Source organism: Dipodomys merriami, unplaced genomic scaffold (assembly GCF_024711535.1).
Source record: "Dipodomys merriami isolate MVZ:Mamm:240054 unplaced genomic scaffold, mDipMer1.0.p SCAF_8, whole genome shotgun sequence".
NCBI classification, from domain to species: Eukaryota; Metazoa; Chordata; class Mammalia; order Rodentia; family Heteromyidae; genus Dipodomys; species Dipodomys merriami.
Window position 1 is genome coordinate 53,310,099 of NW_027206401.1, and position 20,109 is coordinate 53,330,207.

At 42.8% G+C, this 20,109-nt stretch overlaps 1 protein-coding gene across 4 annotated transcripts in view; it reads right to left on the reverse strand.

Annotated features, from left to right (window-relative positions):
* Window positions 1-20,109, reverse strand: part of Col19a1 (collagen type XIX alpha 1 chain) — a 218,753-nt gene that overhangs the window by 152,725 nt on the left and 45,919 nt on the right. For all 4 annotated transcript variants that reach the window (XM_070010079.1, XM_070010078.1, XM_070010080.1 and 1 more), the window contains one exon: window positions 8,034-8,078. In XM_070010079.1, coding sequence (XP_069866180.1) covers window positions 8,034-8,078 — 45 coding nt within the window. The remainder of the gene's footprint in view (window positions 1-8,033; window positions 8,079-20,109) is intronic.

Consider the following 20,109-nt stretch of genomic DNA (forward strand, 5'->3'; position numbering starts at 1 on the left):
GTCATGATCTACAAATCTCACTAAGTAAACATAATTAAGAATTATAGTCAGATGAAAGAATGTGGAAGAGTTGATAAATCAACCCAACCTTTCCAAAATAGCACTCTACCACTGAGACACACCTCCACTGAAGATAAGAATCTCATGGACTTTTCTTCCCAAATTTTGATCCTCAATTCTCAGCCTCCTGAGTAGCTATGATTATAGGTGTGAGCCGCCAGCACTTGGCTAGTAAGACCATTTTATCTCATTGTTATAAAAACCTTCTGATTTCTACTCTGCTCTGTCTCCTCCATGATGCTAGAATGAAATCTCTCTTCAAAATGGAATGTCTCTTGGTTCAGCCCTAGAATCTGGGCTAGGTTTGGGGCTTGCTTTAACCAATCAGATATGGAGAAAGTGATGACCTGCTTGTTCTTAGCCAGGCCACAAAAGCCTTCTGTGTCTCTGCTCACTTGTCTTTGTGTTGAGGCCTTTAACTATAAGAGAGGCCTAGAGAATTCTTGGGAGAAGTTAGCTGGAGCAGAGGCTCCCTGCCAGGCACAGGCCAGCCTTAGCCAATCTGCTGGCCAAGAGGAAAGATCTGAGCAAACCCAACCAAAGCAGCACTGAGCCAAGCCCAGTATCATACAATACAAAGAGTAATGAGCAAAGTAAGCAAGTATTGTTTCAAGATGACTTGTTTTTGAGACACTTTGTTACATCCAAATAGCCACTGTATTTTCTTCTCATTTGAAATAGAATCGTGACACCAAATCTAATTTCTCAACATAGTACTATTTTATATTATTTTTCATATTTTGATGAGTAGGAACTGATCTTATAAAAGAGAAGACTGGGATAAAGAAGGCCAGGATTGGGCCCAGATATACAGCTACTGTATGGGTCTGTCCTGGAGCACGGAACATGTGAGTCCACGGATGGCACAGGCTGCTGTAGTTCTGAAAGACAGTGTGAACCCAGGCTCTTCCCACATGCACTGCATGCATTAGAAGTGATGCTCCTGATTTGTGACTTCCAGGGAAGCCAGCTTTTGTGTTTCAAGAGTGGCATCGCCCAGGGGGAAACGCAGAAACAGACTCTTACACAATCAGACTTTTCCATTTGGGGAATTAAAATGATCTGTGAAACAACCTAAGTGCTGCTCTAGAACATCCTGAAAAACAGTTCATGACCCTCAAAGAGATTCCCTCTTCTCATCCAACCTGACCGGGCCAGAGATCTCAGCTGTGCTTTCCCAGGCTCCAGTTCTAGATGTCATCACCAGAACACCAATCACAGGAAAAACTGATTAGTGCAAAAGAACTTTCCTATGCAACAGGTCCTGATGGAGTTGAACCCAGAATTCTTCTTCCCCAGAGCAAATGATTACTAGTGACTAAGTATAGTCTCATGATACTTGGTGATAGGGTATTGCCCGAGACACAGACTGCGTGACCCCACCTGAGAATTCATGTGCTGTGTGGGGTTTATGTATGCTGGCAAATGAGAAGGCTCCTCCATAATCCTGGCAAAGGTTGGGGTACCCAGCTGCAGCCTCCAGGAGGGAAGGAGGAAGCTCTTTCCAAATCTGGGCGAAGGTCTGGATGGCCCACCAAGACCTTGGTGGAGGACATGCAGGAAGTGTCTTTTGTACTCCTCCAATTAATCCCGTAGAACAATGCCTTGAGATTCCCTTTGTGTATCTAAGGAAGCCCACCTACACTTTGCTTATTCTTTGTAACCTTTGAAAATATAGAACTGCTTCACATTTGTTGACAAGGACTAGCTTTTCCTGTTCACTGACTAAAGGTTAACTCTCATTGTCTGTATTCCTGCAAGATTGTTTAAGATTAACTTTCTGGCCCCTGACTGAAGATTTACTTTCTATGCTTGTATGCTGTATGTAAGCATGTGATATCTCAATAAACTTTGTCCACAACCTGCATGGTCTAGACCACTTTCTGCCTACCAGATGCACATTCCCAGATCTTGCTGAGGAATCAGCAACAGGGTACAGTTTGTGATATGTAGGGATGGGGTACTCTTGTGTTATTTAAGGATGAGGAATAACCTCATGATATTTAGGGATGGAATATAGTCTCATGATACTCCATGCCAGGAGCCAGAATCTAAGTTGAGTACTGGGAAGTAGCAGGCTGTCTGTGGTATTGGTAGAAAGATGAGGTCACATGACTTTGGTCATGAGTTAGACATAAAATCTGAGTCTATTAGAAATAAATGAATAAAATGCTATGGAGGAAATCACCAGTCACGCATATTAGCCTGGCATCTGTCCATCACAGGAGCTGGCTGATACATACTTAACACTGGAAGTCAAAGCCAACAGAACAACAGGCTGAAGCCAAGGCTTCTGGAAAACAGTATGAATGGCTCAACTAAGTAAACTGTGCACAGAGCTCGGGGAGGCATTTGCCATGCCTCTTACTCCATCTTCAGAACCAGCTACCAAAGGCAAAAGGCTGCATATGAAATTAATGCTAACAACATCCACATTAATCAAATAAGCACTAAACCTAAATAAATATGTATTATGTTAGGCAAGCATATGAATATGTGAGTTGTCATTTGAAAACTACCTGATGATTTCTGAGAAAAGAAATGGAATGTATGCTCACTGGACTGATTTTTATGCTCATTAAGCCCAAAAAGGCCTTCAAAGTCAAGATCATTTTAATTCTCCAAGTGGAAAAGTCCACACTAGCTGCCAACACATCTAAAATCTCATTACAAATGTGTGGCCATGTGTGTGTCAGGAGTAAATGTCACTTGTGGAGGGATCCACATCATGTGGATGGCAGGTCACAAGTCAGGAATATGTGACATCACTGCAGTTGTAACTGGATTTCTCCCTCATTCTCCCCCCCCTTCTTCCTTCCCCTCCCACTCCTCTCCCTCTCCCCCTCCTTTCCTCTCCCCCTTCTCTTCCCTACCTCTCCCCCTCCATTCCTTACCCTGTCTCTCCTTTTCCTCTCCCTCTCCCCTCTTCATCTCCCCCTCCCCTTCCTGTATCCCTTTCCTTCCTCCTCTTTCCCCTCCCTCTCTTTCTCTCTGAAATACTATTTAACAAACAAGTTTGGCAGGGCAAGTTTAACTCTGAAGCAATAAGGGTTTTTTTTTTTTCCAGTCAGTCCTGGGGCTTGAACTCTGGGCCTGAGCGCTGTCCCTCAGCTCTTCAACACAAGGCAAGTACTCTACCACTTGAGCAACAGCACCACTTCTGGTTTTCTGGTGGTTTATTTGAGATAAGAATCTCATAGACTTCTCTTGTCTGGGCTGGCTTTGAACTGTGATCCTCAGCTCTCCCATTTCCTGAGTAGGTAGGATTACAGGCGTGAGCCACCCATGCCCAGCTAGCAATGAGTATCACAGGCTGAACTCTGAAGCAATGAGTTCTTAAACTTATAATGCATCAGAGGCTGAATGACAGTCAGAGGTGCCTCTACCCTGTGTAGCTCTGCTTATCCAAAAAATATAATCTCATTATTAAAAACAAACACAAATAAAGTATTCATCTTGAAAGTATACTCTTACACAGAGACAAATGGCACATGGACTCCCTGATAAGTGGGTGTTAAATCCAAAAGGTAAGATGATACAACAAAGTAAAGACTCAAGAAACAAAGGACCTCTGTTCATCTGGTCGAATCATTACTAAATGACCCATGCTGCTGACTACATATATATATGCACATGGGAGGAAACTAGGAGGAAGACACAGAAACAGAGGGAAACAGGGGGAAAACATATATCAGTGGGACCTATCAGCTGCACTGGATATTGATCCAAATAAATCAAGTAACTCAATGGCAATGATGGGAGGGAGGAAATGAGAGGGAAAGAGGAAACAGTTGACACTAAGCAAAAGGAAAGAAATGTACATATCACCCGATGTGGAAGAAATGTCAAAGCTCATAGAACTCATAAACTTTAGAGACCACGATAAAGACAATTTGCCCCATGAAGGCTAGAATGTGTTTGTGACTTTAACTAAGTATCACTATCCCACAATACTGTGAAATTTATGTAATCACTTAATCACAATAAAAAAAAATTGCAAAAGAAAAGTATGCTCTTACAATGACTGTTATTCAAAGTGAAAATGTTCAAGACTTCTAAGACAAAAGACCTGCTTTTAAAAGTTATAATTCAATGGAATTTTCCATGGCATGGCTATTATTGGGCTATCTTTTTTCTTTCTCACAGTTCAGTGAGGAGAATAATTATCATGTAGCTCACAACAGTGTAATTCATCTTATAATTACAGTAGATGCTCGTTGTCTCTAGAAATACTGAAATAATGAAGAGGAGAATAAGTGACGACTGCCAAGCAAGCTAAGCGCCTGATCCTGTCTAACTTGAGATGATCTAGTCATCTTTCCAGCCTTCCTTTCCACTGCCTTAATTGCCTGGCAGTTGTTGTACATAAGAATTATGAAACAAAGGGATGGAACTGTCTGACTTATTTAAAAACACAATGACAGTTTTGAAATGGAGACAGATTGAAATGGTGTGTGAAGGGGAATTTTGAACATCTAGGCACTTCTATTTTTGGTACTTTCAATAAGCTGTTTGTAAAGCAATGATGCTTTTCAAGAGTTAGCAAATTATTTTGCAGTTATTTATTACAATAAAATACTACTTTAGGATATGAAATTAACCACACAGGATTCCGTTGTACAAGGTCACTCAAGATGACACAGCTGGGTCAGGAGCTAGATTATGCCCTCCGTCCCCACTTGTTCCCCTGCTCTGGTCCCTGGAGGCTTCTGTGTGGCCCTGTCTACTCTGGGTTTGGTTCAGGCAGTGGGGTTTCAGGGCTGGGGGCCAGGAAGTGGAAAGGAGGGGGGCTTAGGGCTGGGGGCTGGGAAGGGAGGGGGGCCTGATCAAGGCTAGAGAGCCTGGAGGGGGAAAGAGAGGGGGTCAGGGCTTGGGGAGGGGAGAGGTGACTGAGGGCTGGGGGCCAGGAGGGGGAGGGGTTTATTATTCCTCTTGATTTGCACAGATGTCCTCAGCTCCTGGGCAAGGTTTCTCCTGTCTTTTCTATGACTACCAGTCCAGTGACTCAGGATGGCACAGATGCTCATGCATTTCTTACATTCTGTGGTCATACCTTTTAAATCCTCCCTTTATTAAACGCTTTGAAATCATTCTAATCTCTTTTCTAGTACAGAAAATTCTTATTTATTCCTTCAGGAAAATTTGGCTGATCAATCAGGTGTACATATTTAAAGCTTAGACCCAATGGAGTAGTGGCATCATAATGAAATCTTGTTTAATAAAATCTATACCTTTTATATGGAAAAAGAATGCATGCAACCAGAAGTGTCTACCATTTAAGTAAAGGTAGGATTCCTGACAATCACCAATATATTCTCTGTGATTAAAGTAAATCTTTTTACATTTTTTTTGTCAGTCATGGGGCTTGAACTCTGGGCTTGGGCACTGTCCCTGCACTCTTCAGCTCAAGGCAAGCACTCTATCACTTGAGCCACAGTGCCACTTCTGGTTTTCTAGTGGCTTATTGGAGGTAAGAGTCTCCTGGACTTTCCTGCCCTGGCTAGCTTTGAACCGTGATCCTCAAATCGCAGCTTCCTGAGTAGCTGGGATTACAGGTGTGAGCTACCAGCACCCAATCCATCATTTCCTTTTTATTGTATTCCCCAGACCCAGAGGTGGCTGGCTGCTTGCAGTGCTGACTTCTGTTTGGCCCTGCTCTGATGCTGTTCTGGTACTGACTGACTATCAGGATGGCTCGGCTCAGGTTCAAACCTGAGACCTGGGAGTTTGGGCTCCACCTGGGAGGCCAGCACCAGAGAAGGAGTGGTAAGGGCAGAAGGCAAGTGATGAGAGCCAGTCAGCACCCGAGGAGGGCCTTGACAGAGAAGCCTTCAGCAAGCATTTCCTGAGTTCAAAGGGATGAGACTTTTGAGCCTGCCTGCTGCCTGCCTGCCTGCCTGCCTGCCTGCTTGCCTGCCTGCCTGCCTTCCTTCCTTCCTTCCTTTTTCCTTCCTTCCTTCCTTCTCTTTCTCCCTCCTCCCTTCCTGGGCCTTTTTCTCCTTTTCTTCTTTTTTTGCACTGGTCCTGGAGCTCGAACTCAGGGCCTAAGCACTGTCCCATAGCTTTTCTATACTCTACCATCTGAGCCACAGCTCCACTTCTGACTTTTTGCTGGTTAACTGGAGATAAGAGTCTCATGGACTTTCCTGCCAAGTCTGGCTTTGGACCTCAATTCTCAGATCTCAGCCTCCTGAGTAGCTGGGATTACTGGCCTGAGCACTAGTGCCCAGATGAAAGACAATCTTTAGTCCTCAGATTTGCCTGAAGTGCCTCATCAAAGTGACACCTGGTATAATTAAAATTCAAATTAATGAAAAGCAGTCCGCTTTTAATGCATAGTCTTTGTAAATAGTTTTATATATACACAGAATAAAATACATGTGTACAGTACATATATACATACATGTGATTAAATCATGTTTTGTTTATTATCAAAAAATTACCAACAAAAAGAAAGAAGAAGCCAGGCACCGTGGCTCACACCTGTAATCCTAGCTACTCAAGAGGCTGAGATCTGAGGATCACAGTTCAAAGACAGCCTGGGCAGGAATGTCCATGAGACTCTTATCTCTAATTAACCACCAGAAAACTGGAAGTGACACTGTGGTTCAAGTTACAGAGTGCTAGCCTTGAGCTGAAGAGCACAGGGACAGTGCCCAAGCCCAGAGTTCAAGCCCCACAACCACGAACAGAGAGAGAGAGAGAGAGAGAGAGAGAGAGAGAGAGAGAGAGAGAGAGAGAGAGAGAGGGAGGGAGGGAAGGAGGGAGGGAGGGAGGGAGGGAGGGAGGGAAAGAAGGAAGAAGGAAGGAGAAAGAAAGAAAGAAAGAAAGATTGTTGCCACTGAATGCATGAGACCATGCATCTACCATTCTACCATTTTTTTTTCTAAAAATAGAGACCTTAATTCCATCTGTTAATTCAAACTGACACTGAAGCTGCTCAACACCCCTAGCACGTCAGCCCCAGTGCCAGCCTGATCCAGCCACCACCAACAGCTGCTAGAAAGTCCAAAGCAATTTCCCAGCAGATAAATCTGCTCATCCCTGGCTGGCAACTCCTCTCACAGAAAGAGTGCGCCAGCTCTGCAGGTTTTGTCTAGAACCTGGTAGAGGAATTCAGAAGCTGCCAGCATAGTCTCATTACCTTCACTGGGCCAAGCCCAGGAAACTGCAACTAGAAACAAGGGCCTGTCTTTTTTTATATAGTAGTCTTAGCTACAGAGAATCAGAAGCACAATGATTACTGACATCTTGTTGTGAAGACCGGTAGATCTCCTCCAGAACACAGAAATGGCAAGTCTGCCTTTAGTGGCATCTAAGCTTGTGTTGCCAATGCTCCCTCTGGGGTGGGGCTCTGTGGGGTCTATGAGGACAGTGGAAGCTGGCTCAGCCTGAAGGGAGCCCTCACTCACCCTCTGGGAAGCTAGGATCTACCATCTGTGTCACTTACAGTGGTGTTCTTCCCAGAGCGGGCACAAACACGGTTCACGTTGGTGAAGGGAGAGCTGCCAGGCACAGACGGAAGCACCCTGGCCAGTGAAAAACCTCCCATTTATCATCACTTTGCCACTCTGGGAGACTTCCTTCATAGAGATTAGCTGTCTATAACCTCTTTATAATATTACATTTTTTATGCCACTGTAACCAGTCTGCTCAGCTCAATCTGAAGACATCAAAAGAAGGATACATAATACATAAGCAGTTTTATTATTCAAAGGCAATTAAGACAGCTCACTGTTAGTTTTCTATTTTTAGGACAACACATCACTGAAGCCCATGACAAAGCTTTCTTAGAGTGCACTTCAGAGGAGGAAAAACAAAACATAACAAAACTGGACATTAGCTTTCTCAGAGTCTTAACTGGAATTCAGTTTTACCAAAAACATTTTCTGAATCTCTATATTATGTGTGCAAATGATATTGTCAAGATGTTAACATCCTTGGCTCATGCCAAGTATTTAAAAGCTCTTTACCTTTTGTCCAGGTAAGCCAGGAACACCACGTAAACCATTTTCACCCTAAAAATAAATACATGACATTCATTTTATTTATTTATTTATATTTGTTTGTCAGTCATGGGGCTTGAACACTGTCCCTCAGCTCTTCAGCTCAAGGCAAATGCTCTACCACCTGAGCCACAGTGCCACTTCTGACATTCATTTTATTTGCTATAAAATAAAATAAACACATTATCTGTGTGATATTCAACAACTTGTTCTAGTGTCATAGGAAAAGGGAATAAACACGTTAAGTGTAGGGGCTCACTTCTCCAAAAAGAATTATTATCCTTAAATAGCTGTATAAAGGGGTTTGAATTCCACATGTGAGTTTGTGAGCGCAATGCATGGTGACCAGTGTCACCCCTTCGGTGTTCTCCCCACCTCTCCCAGCCCCACCCCTGCCCCTTCCTATCCCTCCCATTCCTGCCCTTCCCCTCCCCACCTCTCCCAGTCCCAGTCTTCCCCACAGTTATCTGATTCCCATTTCACAGGTGTGCACTGAGTGTTCTGACTGCGTTCTCCCCCTTCCTTGTTCCATCACCTTAACTTTAAAAATAAGAAAACAGAGGCTTGGAGATGCTGAGACACCCAGCATGCAGGGTTTCCTGAGCTTGGAAGTGAGGCTGCCGTGGCTTTTCAGCTACTGTTTCCTCACATGCTGAGTATCCTTTACTTGACCATGCCGTCCCCCGAGCCCTGGCATGCCACATCCCTGTCGATCTGGTGCCCCTTGAGGGGCTGGCACTGCCCCCACCACCACCAGGCCCACAGCAATCATGCAGGAACTGGAATTTAACCCCTGTGCTCCCACTCTGCACATGTAGTAAGAGATTTAATTCTTGTCTTCTTGCCTAAAAGCTAAAATACACAAGCAAGTGCATGAGCACATACATGCATGTATGTCTCCATGTATGTGAGCATGTCTCCCCTGTCATCTAATCTGATGCCTTTGGATGGGTTTTTGAAGTCACCAGATCAAGGCCATTTTTATGTGAAATGATGACTTGGAAGTCATTTCAGTTCCTTCCGTCACCTGTTCCTGTCTTGGTATGAAGGTTGGCAGCAATCACCTATCAGTTTCCCTTCTGGAATTCACAGGTCAGTGCTGCCCAGTCTGCTTCAGGAACAGCAAACAGAGAGAAAGGGCAGCCTGGATGGGGGGGGGGGGCGTCTGGGGAGGGGAGCATGGTCCTGGGGAGCCTTAGGAATTCAACTGTTAACTGAGCTATTTCCTTCAAATATTTGTTTGGAAAGTAACAGTTTTCAGTATGGCCTAAGACATAGCTACATATCACTTCTAAGACTTATTTGAACAAAATTCAAACCTATGACAAACAAAATGTCGTATTTCAAACAAAATGACAATGTTACATTCTGCCTAAATCTAAAGAACTCTTTGTTATTATTAATACATATTTTGGAAGGGTATATGGTTATATTATTTTAAAGATGAATATTTTTTCTTAGCTTACATTAAAATATCACAGTATCTTGTAGTAAAACTGCTATCATGACTTAAATAACGAGTGTAAGTGTTGAAGCACTAATAAAGTATAATTATCTATATAATAGGCCTTTCCATCATTTAAAAAGCTATTACAGTTGCAGCCCTCAGGCATCAAGTGACTTAGAAGGTCTTCCTGCAGCAAAGTGGCTCCTGCTCTCCTCTTGGAAGCTCTAGACTTGTCCACAGGGAGATTACTGTCATCTGCCTATCCGATAGAATGTTTTCCATCATATTTCAAGTGATGTAAGACAACAAGACACAGAATCTAAGCCAATAAAGTCTAATGACACAGGTCGTACACTGCCTAGGGGAAAACACAGCTTGTTCCCACATTCTCATCCTATGCCTGGTACCCAAGGGCCCCTGCCACATGTCAGGTGGAGGATCACACCCATGAACCATTAACTATGTCTCTAGAGCTGTGATATGGAGAAATGCTCTTAGCACAAGTTAATTTTAAGATTGTCATCATTGTGATACTGTGTTTTCTCTTCTCTTTCCTGATTACTAATGAGCTTGTAGATATATTTCTTGACTCTGAGATGACCAGAGCAGGACACGAGCCAGCCTTACATGATGATGCATCAACGTATTCACAGTTCCCAAATGTTGTTGGTGCTCTTGAAGCTCAAGTTTGAGATTCACGTATTCAGACCGACCAGCCTTCCTTCCTTCCTTTTCTTTCCTTCCTTCCCTCCCTCTCTTCCTCTCTCTCTCTCTCATGCCAGCACTGGGGCTTGAACTCACACTCAGGGTTCACACACTCTACCACTTCTGGCTTTTTGTGGTTAATTGAAGATAAGAGTCTCATGTACTTTCCTGCTGGGCTGTCTTCAAACTGGGATCCTCAGCTTTTGAGTAGTAAGGATTACAGATGTGAGCCACCAGCGCCCAGCTAAAAATTTCTTTGTATTGCTTTTGTCAAAGTTACCATACATGACTTATTCAGAGAGTAGTTTGTCATTATTCTAGTGTTCTAGTCTCCGAGGGTTAAATGTGCATACTTGTTTTTATCTCTATATCGAAAAGGAAAGACATTAACAAAAAACTGAAGAAAATGGCCCTGGAGGGAAAAGTTTTCTTCAGGTTAATGGATGGTGATATTTCTGCCAGAACTTTATTCAGAACCTAATTTATGTTAGCAAAGTGAAGCAGAGACTGAAAGCCTAGGGTGCTGGAAGCAGTTTTAATTGTACCTATAAACTAAACACCTGACGAATGCCCGAGGCTGTGGGCAGTGCACGCATTAGAGGTTTCTCTGTGCCCTGGCTGCAGCCATGTCCTCCTGGCCTGGGCTCTAGGAATACAAGGACACTCCAGTGGATACTTCAGTCCATCCATTGTTGAAAGACAACAACCCTGATGGTTTCAAAGCAGCCATAGACTGTCTGTGAGGCATCACTGTTACTGCTGGTCTTTCTACCCCCAAACCTTGTCTGTTCCCAGCCACAGCTTCAGCATGGGGTGGAACTCCCTGCTGGCGCCTGTGGTGCTGGTTCCCTCAGTGCTGGCACCGGGCTCTCACGTGGTCCACAGCTCCCACAGTGAGGTATGCCCTTCCCAGAAGCCCAGCAGCCTATTGAGGGATTTTTGGAAAAAATCTTAGGTAATGTTTAGAGATAGCTGTGGCTACTTTTTAATCACTCTGTATTTCCAGCAGTCAACATAGCAAGGCATAAAACACAAATATTAGTTTTCCTGATTCCTTTGACATTGCAATCAGTGGATTTCTTATTATGGAAGATATTTATGTTGTCTGAAAAACAGCTCATGAAGCTGTGTTCCCTTATTGTGTCTGTAAGACTGCATTTCAAGAAATAAATTATCAAGTTAAATTATATATTACATAATATATGTCATTATCTTATATGTACTTATACAAAAGTAATTATGGTAATTATATAACTATATTTTGATACATTACATATTTGTATATATATATATATATATATATTTTTTTTTTTTTTTTGGTCGGTTGTGGGGCTTGAACTCTGGGCCTGAGTGCTGTCCCTCAGCTCTTCAGCTCAAGGCGAGCGCTCTACCACTTGAGCTACAGCGCCACTTCCAGTTTTCTGGTGGTTTATTGGAGATAGGAGTCTCATGGTCTTTCCTGCCCGGGCTGGCTTTGAACTTCAATCCTCAGATCTCAGCCTCCTGAGTAGCTAGGATTACAGGCGTGAGCCACCAGCGCCCGGCACATATTTGTATATTTAAGAGTTTAAAACTTCAAACTTCTTGAATTCTTTGAATCTATCCATTGGTTCTTAATGCAGTGAACAACACATGGAGTATATTACTACATTAATGCTCAGGATAAGAACAATTTAAAACATGCTTGATAATAAGATAATTGAGAGCCTAATACTATTTATTCCTGCATCATTTCTAGATAGGGCAGCCAGGCACAGAAGGTGATGGCTAATGCCCGATGTTATAACTGTGGCGTGACGGGGCTGATACGAAGCCGCTGAACCTGGTGTCACTCTGTTGACATCTGCTGACCCCAACTCTGTATGTGTGAACACGCACAAAAGAAGCAAGATGGATATTCTTCAATATAAAGACAAGTGTAATCATGCCTTCAGACCCCACAGCCTCCAGAGAATTTAAGGAAGTTCTGTTTGTTGCTCTTTTGTTGTGTTTTCCAGATAAGGTCTTGTGCTAACTCTACCTGGGCTGGCCTCTAATCTTCATCCTCCTACCTCCACTTGCCAAGTAGCTGGAATTAAGAGGTGTGACACACCATGTAATGAGTTCAACTCTATCTGAAAGTTTATTTAAGTCAGGTACTTTTTTTGTTTAATTTGCATTGAAAGACCAAAATGAAAGAATTCCTGATATAGTTATTGACTAAATGCTTCCTAATGTAAGCTCTCCCAATTTTCTGCTTCCTGGAATTTCACGGTGTGAGACATGCTTTCCCTTGGCTCATCTAGGACACTGCTGAGGACATAAACACCCAGGCCTCGCTACCTTGATAGCCCCTGTGCCCTGGACACATGCTGCCAGTCAGTGTGTCCTTCAAATATGACACTGGAAACTCAGCAACCACTTCACAGACAGATGGCCCCCTGCTCTCATTCTAACCAATTCAACAAACACGTAGCCCAAATAATCTGCTGTCCTCTTTGGGCCCAGGGTTGGATAGCAGAGCTGTGCCAGGCACCAAATCCTTTTCTTCCACTGTTCACATTCACACATTCACACACACACACATACACACAGAGTACTGGGCCATGGGCTGACAATTCTGCCTGGTAGACAAAATGTCTGAAGATGATTTACAAACTTTTGAGTTGAATGATTCATAAAAATGCAGGGGGTGGGCAGAAGGAAGAAAACTATACTATCTGTGTCTGCGCCTTCTATGTGTACCTGGCACATGCATACAATCCTTTACGCCTGGCATGGCTGTGCCTGGCCTAGCTGGGTATTTCCACTTAAAGAAAACTAGCTGGGCACCAGAGGCTTGTTCTGAGGTAATCCTAGCTACTTAGGAGGATGAGATTTGAGTGATGATTCAGGTTCAAAGCCAGGCAGTGAAGACAAATCCAAGCAAAGAGCCAGAAGTGGAGCTGTCACTCAAGTTGGTAGAGAACCAGCCTTAAGCAAAAATGCCATATTAAAGTGTGCAACCTTGAGTTTCAATTCCCTGTACAAGCATACATACTGGGACTTGAAAAAGTGAAAAGAAAATTTAAAAAGGAAAAAACCCTCTTAATATCTAAAATGGGAAATGTCTTTATGAAATAAGAGTTTTATCTTTAAGTCCACTATTCAGTATTTCAGTAACCAACAGCAAGATTAAAATAACCAGCCACTAAGCTATGTAAAGAAACAAGCGAGTAGTCCATCATTATGGCAATATTGTAATATTTGTGTGGCTGCTAGAAAGATGGTACAGTATACAAAATCAGAACACCGGCAGGCTCTTGAAATCTGGCTAACTGTTCAGTGAATAAAAGCCTGGATGCCAGCTCTGGGGGCTGTGTGGCACCAGTCCATTGTCAGCTGAGATGGCAGCCAGCTGCTCCACTTGGGGTCTGAGTGGAAACACTGGACATGAGAAAAAAACCATCAAGAAATGAAACCAGCTGCAGAGCCAACAGGTTTCCTTTCCTTTTCTCGTGCTTATCTCTGTCCTTCCAATGTTTCTGCTTATTTTAGTGCTACTCTATACTAACTCCATACAAAAGAAGTGACTTTTCAGGTATAAGACAGCTTCATTCTCATAGCTTCACTGAAGGAAGCCAAGAAGTATGCTGACAAAGCTCCAATCTTGGGGTTCTACAAATTTCTTTTATGATAAATATCTCAGTCCTGTATTTGGGTTTGACTACAGCCTCATGTGTTACAGAATTTTCGGAAATAAATTCTGTACTGGTAATTCTGTGTCAGAGGCATTTTCTTGTGGGCAGTTCACGCCTGTCATCTTATCTTCCCAGGAGACTGAGATGTAAGGATCACAGTTCAAAACCATTCTGGGCAGACAAATTCAAGAGACTCTTACCTCCAGTTGACTGGCACAAAATGGAAGTGGAGCTGTGGCTCAATATCCCAGGGAGTTCCCCAAGCAATCCCAGAAGGAGTAATGTGCTCATGAGACCTACAAGTTATTCTTTAAAATTGGGTAAGGATCCAACTGTTGCCATTTTAAAGCTACAAATATGGTAAAATGCACATCTTCCATTTCTGTTAGTTCATTTGCCTTCTTTGCCCTGTTGTGACTCCACGTATCTGATATACCATCCAGAATGCTTGCTTCTAGTTCATCTGGAGAACTGCTCTGATCTTGATGGTGTTTTTTTTATTGTCAAGGTGATATATAGAAGGGTTAGTTACATAAGTAAGGGGAAAAGTACATTTCTTGTCAAACTTGTTACACTTGCCCTCATTTTTCTCCTACTTTCCCACCATCCAGCCCCCCACCAAGTTGTACAGATCATTTCCAACATATTGCCTTGTGAATGTCACTGTTGCTTTGGTTCTCCCACCCTTTATCCCTTGTCTCACCATTCTGTTGTTCCCCTTCTCTTCCCTAATTCAAATGAATGTATATACAAAATCAGGGTACCAAAATCAAATACAGTAACAACAAGGAATATACCATAGGGGGAAGAACATACAAAAGAAACAAAAAAAAGCACATAGTGCATTAAAAACAACAACAACACAAAAAAAACCTCTTGTGTTCATGTCTTGCAGTTCATTTCGCTTAGCATCATGTACATAGCTATGGTCACATGTACATAGCTATTAAACTATTCTGCTCATCTGCTAAGATTATCCTAGATGTATATTACTAATTGCAAATAAGGGAAACCATGGCACCTATGTTTCTTTGGGTCTAGCTTACTTCTCTTAATATGATTTTTTTCCAAGTCTTTCCATTTCCCTACAAATGGGCCAGTGTCATTCTTTCTGATGGAAGCATAGAATTACATTAGATAGACAGCCAGATAGATAGATAGATAGATAGACAGATAGATAGATAGATAGATAGATAGATAGATAGATAGACAGACAGACCACATTTTCTTGATCCATTATCTACCGACTGGCACACTGTTGTCTCTAAAGCTCAAACTAAGAGACTTCAATTATTTAAAACACAAAGGAATGTGAGACAATCAAAAAACAATAAAAAGTAGAAATGAATAAATTTGGAGTGTTTCAGAGGAAAGGGATACCTAACTTCTATATACCTAACTCTGTCCTTCAAGCTGGCTTTTCAAAGCCTCCCCTTCTGCTTGACGCTGCTCCTCACCACACCCTCGCCATAGACCAGCACCCCCTACAAGAGGCCCTCTGTTCTGTCCCATGAGCATTTGGTCATGTCTGCAAACCAGGGTGGAGGTCGCCACAACCCTAGACATCTAGTCAACAGAGGTCAAGGCACTGCCAAGCCATTTGCAATGCACAAGAGACTCTCCACAACAAAGAATTCTCCAGCACAAATGTTACTGGTGGAGAAACACTCATTTAGTGTCTCTAGGAATCTGGATCCAAAACACAAGAGCTCTTTCAACTTATTACCAAATCTAAAATCCACTTCTATTAGCAGACCTTCCAAATGCGAGGCACCTTCCTTCTTTCAAAGTGCCCGAAGTCCTACTTATGGTCTTCTATATTCATTTGGTAAGCCTAAGCCATTTGCCAGTCAAGGACCTTGCATTTTCAGGGACACTAATCTCTCAAAAACATCTCTTTACTCATTGGTAAAGTTTGCAAATTTTAGCAATTCCTACTAAACACAGGAGATAAATTCTAATGCCTATAATCCTAATTGCCCAAGAAGCTAACATCTGAAGATTGAAGTCGGAAGCCAGCATAGGCAGGAAAGTCCATCTGATCTCCAATTAGCTATCCAAAACCCAGAAGTAGAAGCTATGCATAACTCAAGTGGTAGAGCACCAACCTTGAGCAAAGAACCTTAAGGACTGTGACCCTGAGTTTAAGTGCCAGGACTGACACAAAAAATGAACACAAACAACAACAACAAAAACACCTTCCCTAGGCCCCATTTCCAAGTTCTCCAAAAGATCAAACTTCTTGAAGTTGTATACTTCGCAAAGTATACAAATGTTAGTAATTTCCATTAAACACAAGGAGATTAATGTAGAAATACAAATAGAAACTCTCTCAATGAGCCCCATTACTCCCACTTTTCTACAAGACAAAATTTGTTTTGTTTTGTTTTTTTGTGACCATACTAGGGCTTAAACTCAGGGACCAGAGGCTCCCTGAGGGATTTTGCTCTACCACTTGAACCATACCTTTACTTCTAGTTTTTGGACAGTTAATTGGAGATCAGAGTCTATGGACTTTCCTGCTCAGGCTGGCTTTGAACTATGAAACTCAGATCTCAGCATTCTAAGTACCTAGGATATTATAGGCATGAGCCATGGACCCCTGGTAGAAGACAAAACTTTTTAAGAAGCTGTCAACCATCCCTGAGACTACCCTCACAGCACTATCCACATATAACCCCTCTGACCTGACCACCCACTGCTATGCCACAAGTATGCTTCATGATCACCAATGACCAAAGCCAGTGGTCACTGCTCTATGCCTCTCACCACACCATTCAACACCACTGGAAAAACATCAACCTCTCCTCCTGAAATATATTCTTCTCTGATTTTCTCTTCCATTTTTGTTATGATGGCAAGGTACAGGTCTCCCCTTTGGCTGACCTCTAAAGGATGGAGCACTCCAGTCCTCTGTCCAATGTCAGGTTCCTTCTAACTCAGGCTCCTCAGCTAAAGTCTCTCTGGGCACCTTATTGCCATCCATATGTGCCCTCCAAAGCCTCTCCCTTCAGCACTAACCGCAGCTTCCACTTCCTGACACTTCCACTTGAAAAATATATATAGTAAAGACCTACTCCAAGGATCAAAGATCTTAATGCAAGGTCTAAACCTTGAAACTTCTATGAGGAAAAAAAAACACAGGACAAGCTCTGAAAGATATAGGTATAAATAAATAGTTTTCTACATAGAATTCCAAAAATAAGAGCAAATATTGGGAAATAGGATGGCATCAAATTAAAGTTTCTACATAGTAAATGAATTACCAGAATCAAAAGACAGACCACAGAATGGGACTAAATCACTAGCTAGTCAACGGATAACAGAATAACATCCAGAACACACAGATCTCAAAAAGATAAACAGCAAGAAAACAAATAATCCAAATAATAAATGGCCAATAGCAAATGAAACAATTACTAGAACCAAGTAAGATACAATTATCTTCTAACTTATTGATGTAGTTTTCCTAATTTGATCTTCAACAAATCTTTCTCAATTTCTGGGTTTATTTTGCATATGTGTCTGTGTGTGTTTGCTCGTACCAGTACTGGGGCTTGAACTGAAGGCCTGAGCATTGTCACTTAGCTTTTTTGTTCAAGACTGGCACTCTACCACGTAAGCCATACTTTCTCTTCTGGGTTTTGGCTGGTTAACTGGAGACAAGAATTTTACACGCTTCTCTGCCCCAGCTGCCTTCAAACCACAATACAGCTTGAATAGATAGGATTACTGGTTTGAGCCATCAGCACCTGGCAGACTATGTGGTATTCTACAAGTGCACAATACTACATTTTAGCATCTTTCTCTGAGACAATTAGATTGTCTCCAGCTTTTTAGAAAAATATTTTAAACAATAGTATACTGAATACTGTTGGATAAAGAGTTTTTATTAAGCAAAAGTCCACCCTGGGTAGACAAATCTAAGAGATGCTTATCTCCAGTTGACTGGCACAAAACGGAAGTGAAGCTGTGGCTCCAAAGGGAGAATACCTGCCTTTGAGTAATTAAACAGGAGCACAAAGCCCTAGCCCCAGTATTGTTACTAAGAAAATAAAAAGGCTAAGCTGGGAATGTGGCTAAGTGCTAGCATGCTTACCTAGCATGCATGAAGCCCTGGGTTCCATTCCTCAGTACCACATAAACAGAAAATAACAGAAGCTGTGCTGTGGCTCAAGTGGTTGAGCACTAGACTTGAGCAAAAACAGCTCAGGAACAGTGACCAGGGCTCGAGTTCAAGCCCCAGGACTGTCACCAAAAAAAAAAAAAAAAAAAGAAAAGAAAAGAAGGAAGGAAGAAAGAAAACAAAAGAAAAGGCTTTTTCTCTAAGAAAGTTCAACCTGGAAGCAAATATCCCATTATTACAATAATGCTGGACTCTCATTTTTCTCATTTCTCTAGTAAATTCTGTAGTAAATTGTTGCACACAAATAGGTTAACCTTTTCTTTTTAACTTGGGTGCTGAACTAAAGAAATAAACTAAATTCTGGATGTCTGTGAAAAATTGGGTGAAACTGGAAATATATGAGGAATCAAGTGAGTGAAACAAAAACTTTTTATTAAATGCCAGTAAATTTCCAAGTCATTAATGCCACATCTGGACCATGGTGGCCAGCAAGCTCCTGTAATTCACAACAGCCATAGGCTCATCTGCACTTCCAGCCACAACAGCCTCTACCCATGTTGCACAGTGCCCAGGACCTCATTTCAAGGACACTCAGGATGGAAAGGCCACTGGGCACCAATGGCTCATACCTATAATCCTAGCGACTCAGGAGGCAGAGATCTGAGGATCATGGTTCAAAGCCAGCCCAGGCAGGAAAGTCCGTGAGACTTTTATCTCCAATAAACCACTAGAAAACTGGAAATGGCACTGTGGCTCAAATGGTAGAGCATTAGCCTTGAGCTGAAGAGCTGAGGGACAGTGTTCAAGTCCAAAATTTAAGCCCAACTATCAACAACAACAACAAAAAGATGAAATGGCCAGTGTCACACAAAAGAGAAATACAAAGGGTGCTGGGGACAGAGGCCCTGTCAGGTGGTGTGCTAGGAACAAGGGCCCTGCCTGCCTGTCTGTGTGCTGGGGACAGGGGCCCTGCCCATCTTGCCCAGCTTAGGATCTCAGCAGGCAGTGAGGAACTCACACAGGACACCTCCCAAGGGCAATTAGTTGCTCTGGCGGTTTGTAGACACACAAGCTGGCTACTATCCCATCACAATATCAGAGGAACTTTTTGGGTGTTGCTGTTTTATACCAGTCCTGGAGCTTGAATTCAGGGCCTGGACCCTGTCCCTAAGCATTTCTGCTCAAGGCTGGTGCTTTACCACTTCTCCACCATTGAACCACAGCTAATTGGAAATAAGAGTCTCACAGACTTTCCTGCACAAGTTGGATTTGAACTGCAGTCCTCAGAGCTCAGCCTCCTGGAATGACAGGTGTGAGTCACGGTGCCTGGATGATGCACAATGCTGCTATGAGTGCCGCTCAACATGATGTGCTAGCAGGTTCCCCAACAATCAGAAGCACTAGGAGGCTGGACCTATGGAGGGGATGTGGGGAGAGGCTGCTGTGGAGGCTTGGAAAGGAAGGCCTGGGAGGGAAGACTGGGGAGGGGAGGCTGGGGAGGCTTGGAAGGGAAGTCCTGGGAGGGGAGGCTGGGGAGGGGAGGCTGGGGAGGCTTGGAAGGGAAGGTCAGGGAGGAGAGGATGTGGAGGCCCTGGATATGTCACATTCCTTATGCCAGATGTGGGAAAGAGAGCCTGAGAGAGAGAGAGCATCATTTAAGAGCTACATATTTTTCTCTGGAAATTTATTTTAAAAATAATAAAACAATGTATTTTACCTTGGACATAAATTTTATAAGTATGTCTTAAAAATTATGGAAGTTCAAAAAAATTGTATTTCTTACTTAGAATCAAATATTTCACAATTTTTAGATCATACCATCAGAGAGAGTATTTTTAGTCTTATTATTTTCACTTTGCATATGTCCGTCCATTTATTCAAGACAAATGGTGGCCTGTGCTCAGAGGGAGGTGGAACAGATCTCAGTGTCTCCCTGTGCTCACAGAGGAAGGTGGTACTGTACTAAGTGTTTCCTGTGCTCACAGAGGAAGGTGGTACTGTACTAAGTGTTTCCTGTGCTCACAGAGGGAGGTGGAACAGGTCTCCGTGTCTCCCTGTGTTCAGAGAGGGAGGCAGGACTGTGCTGAGTGAGTGTTATATGGTTTT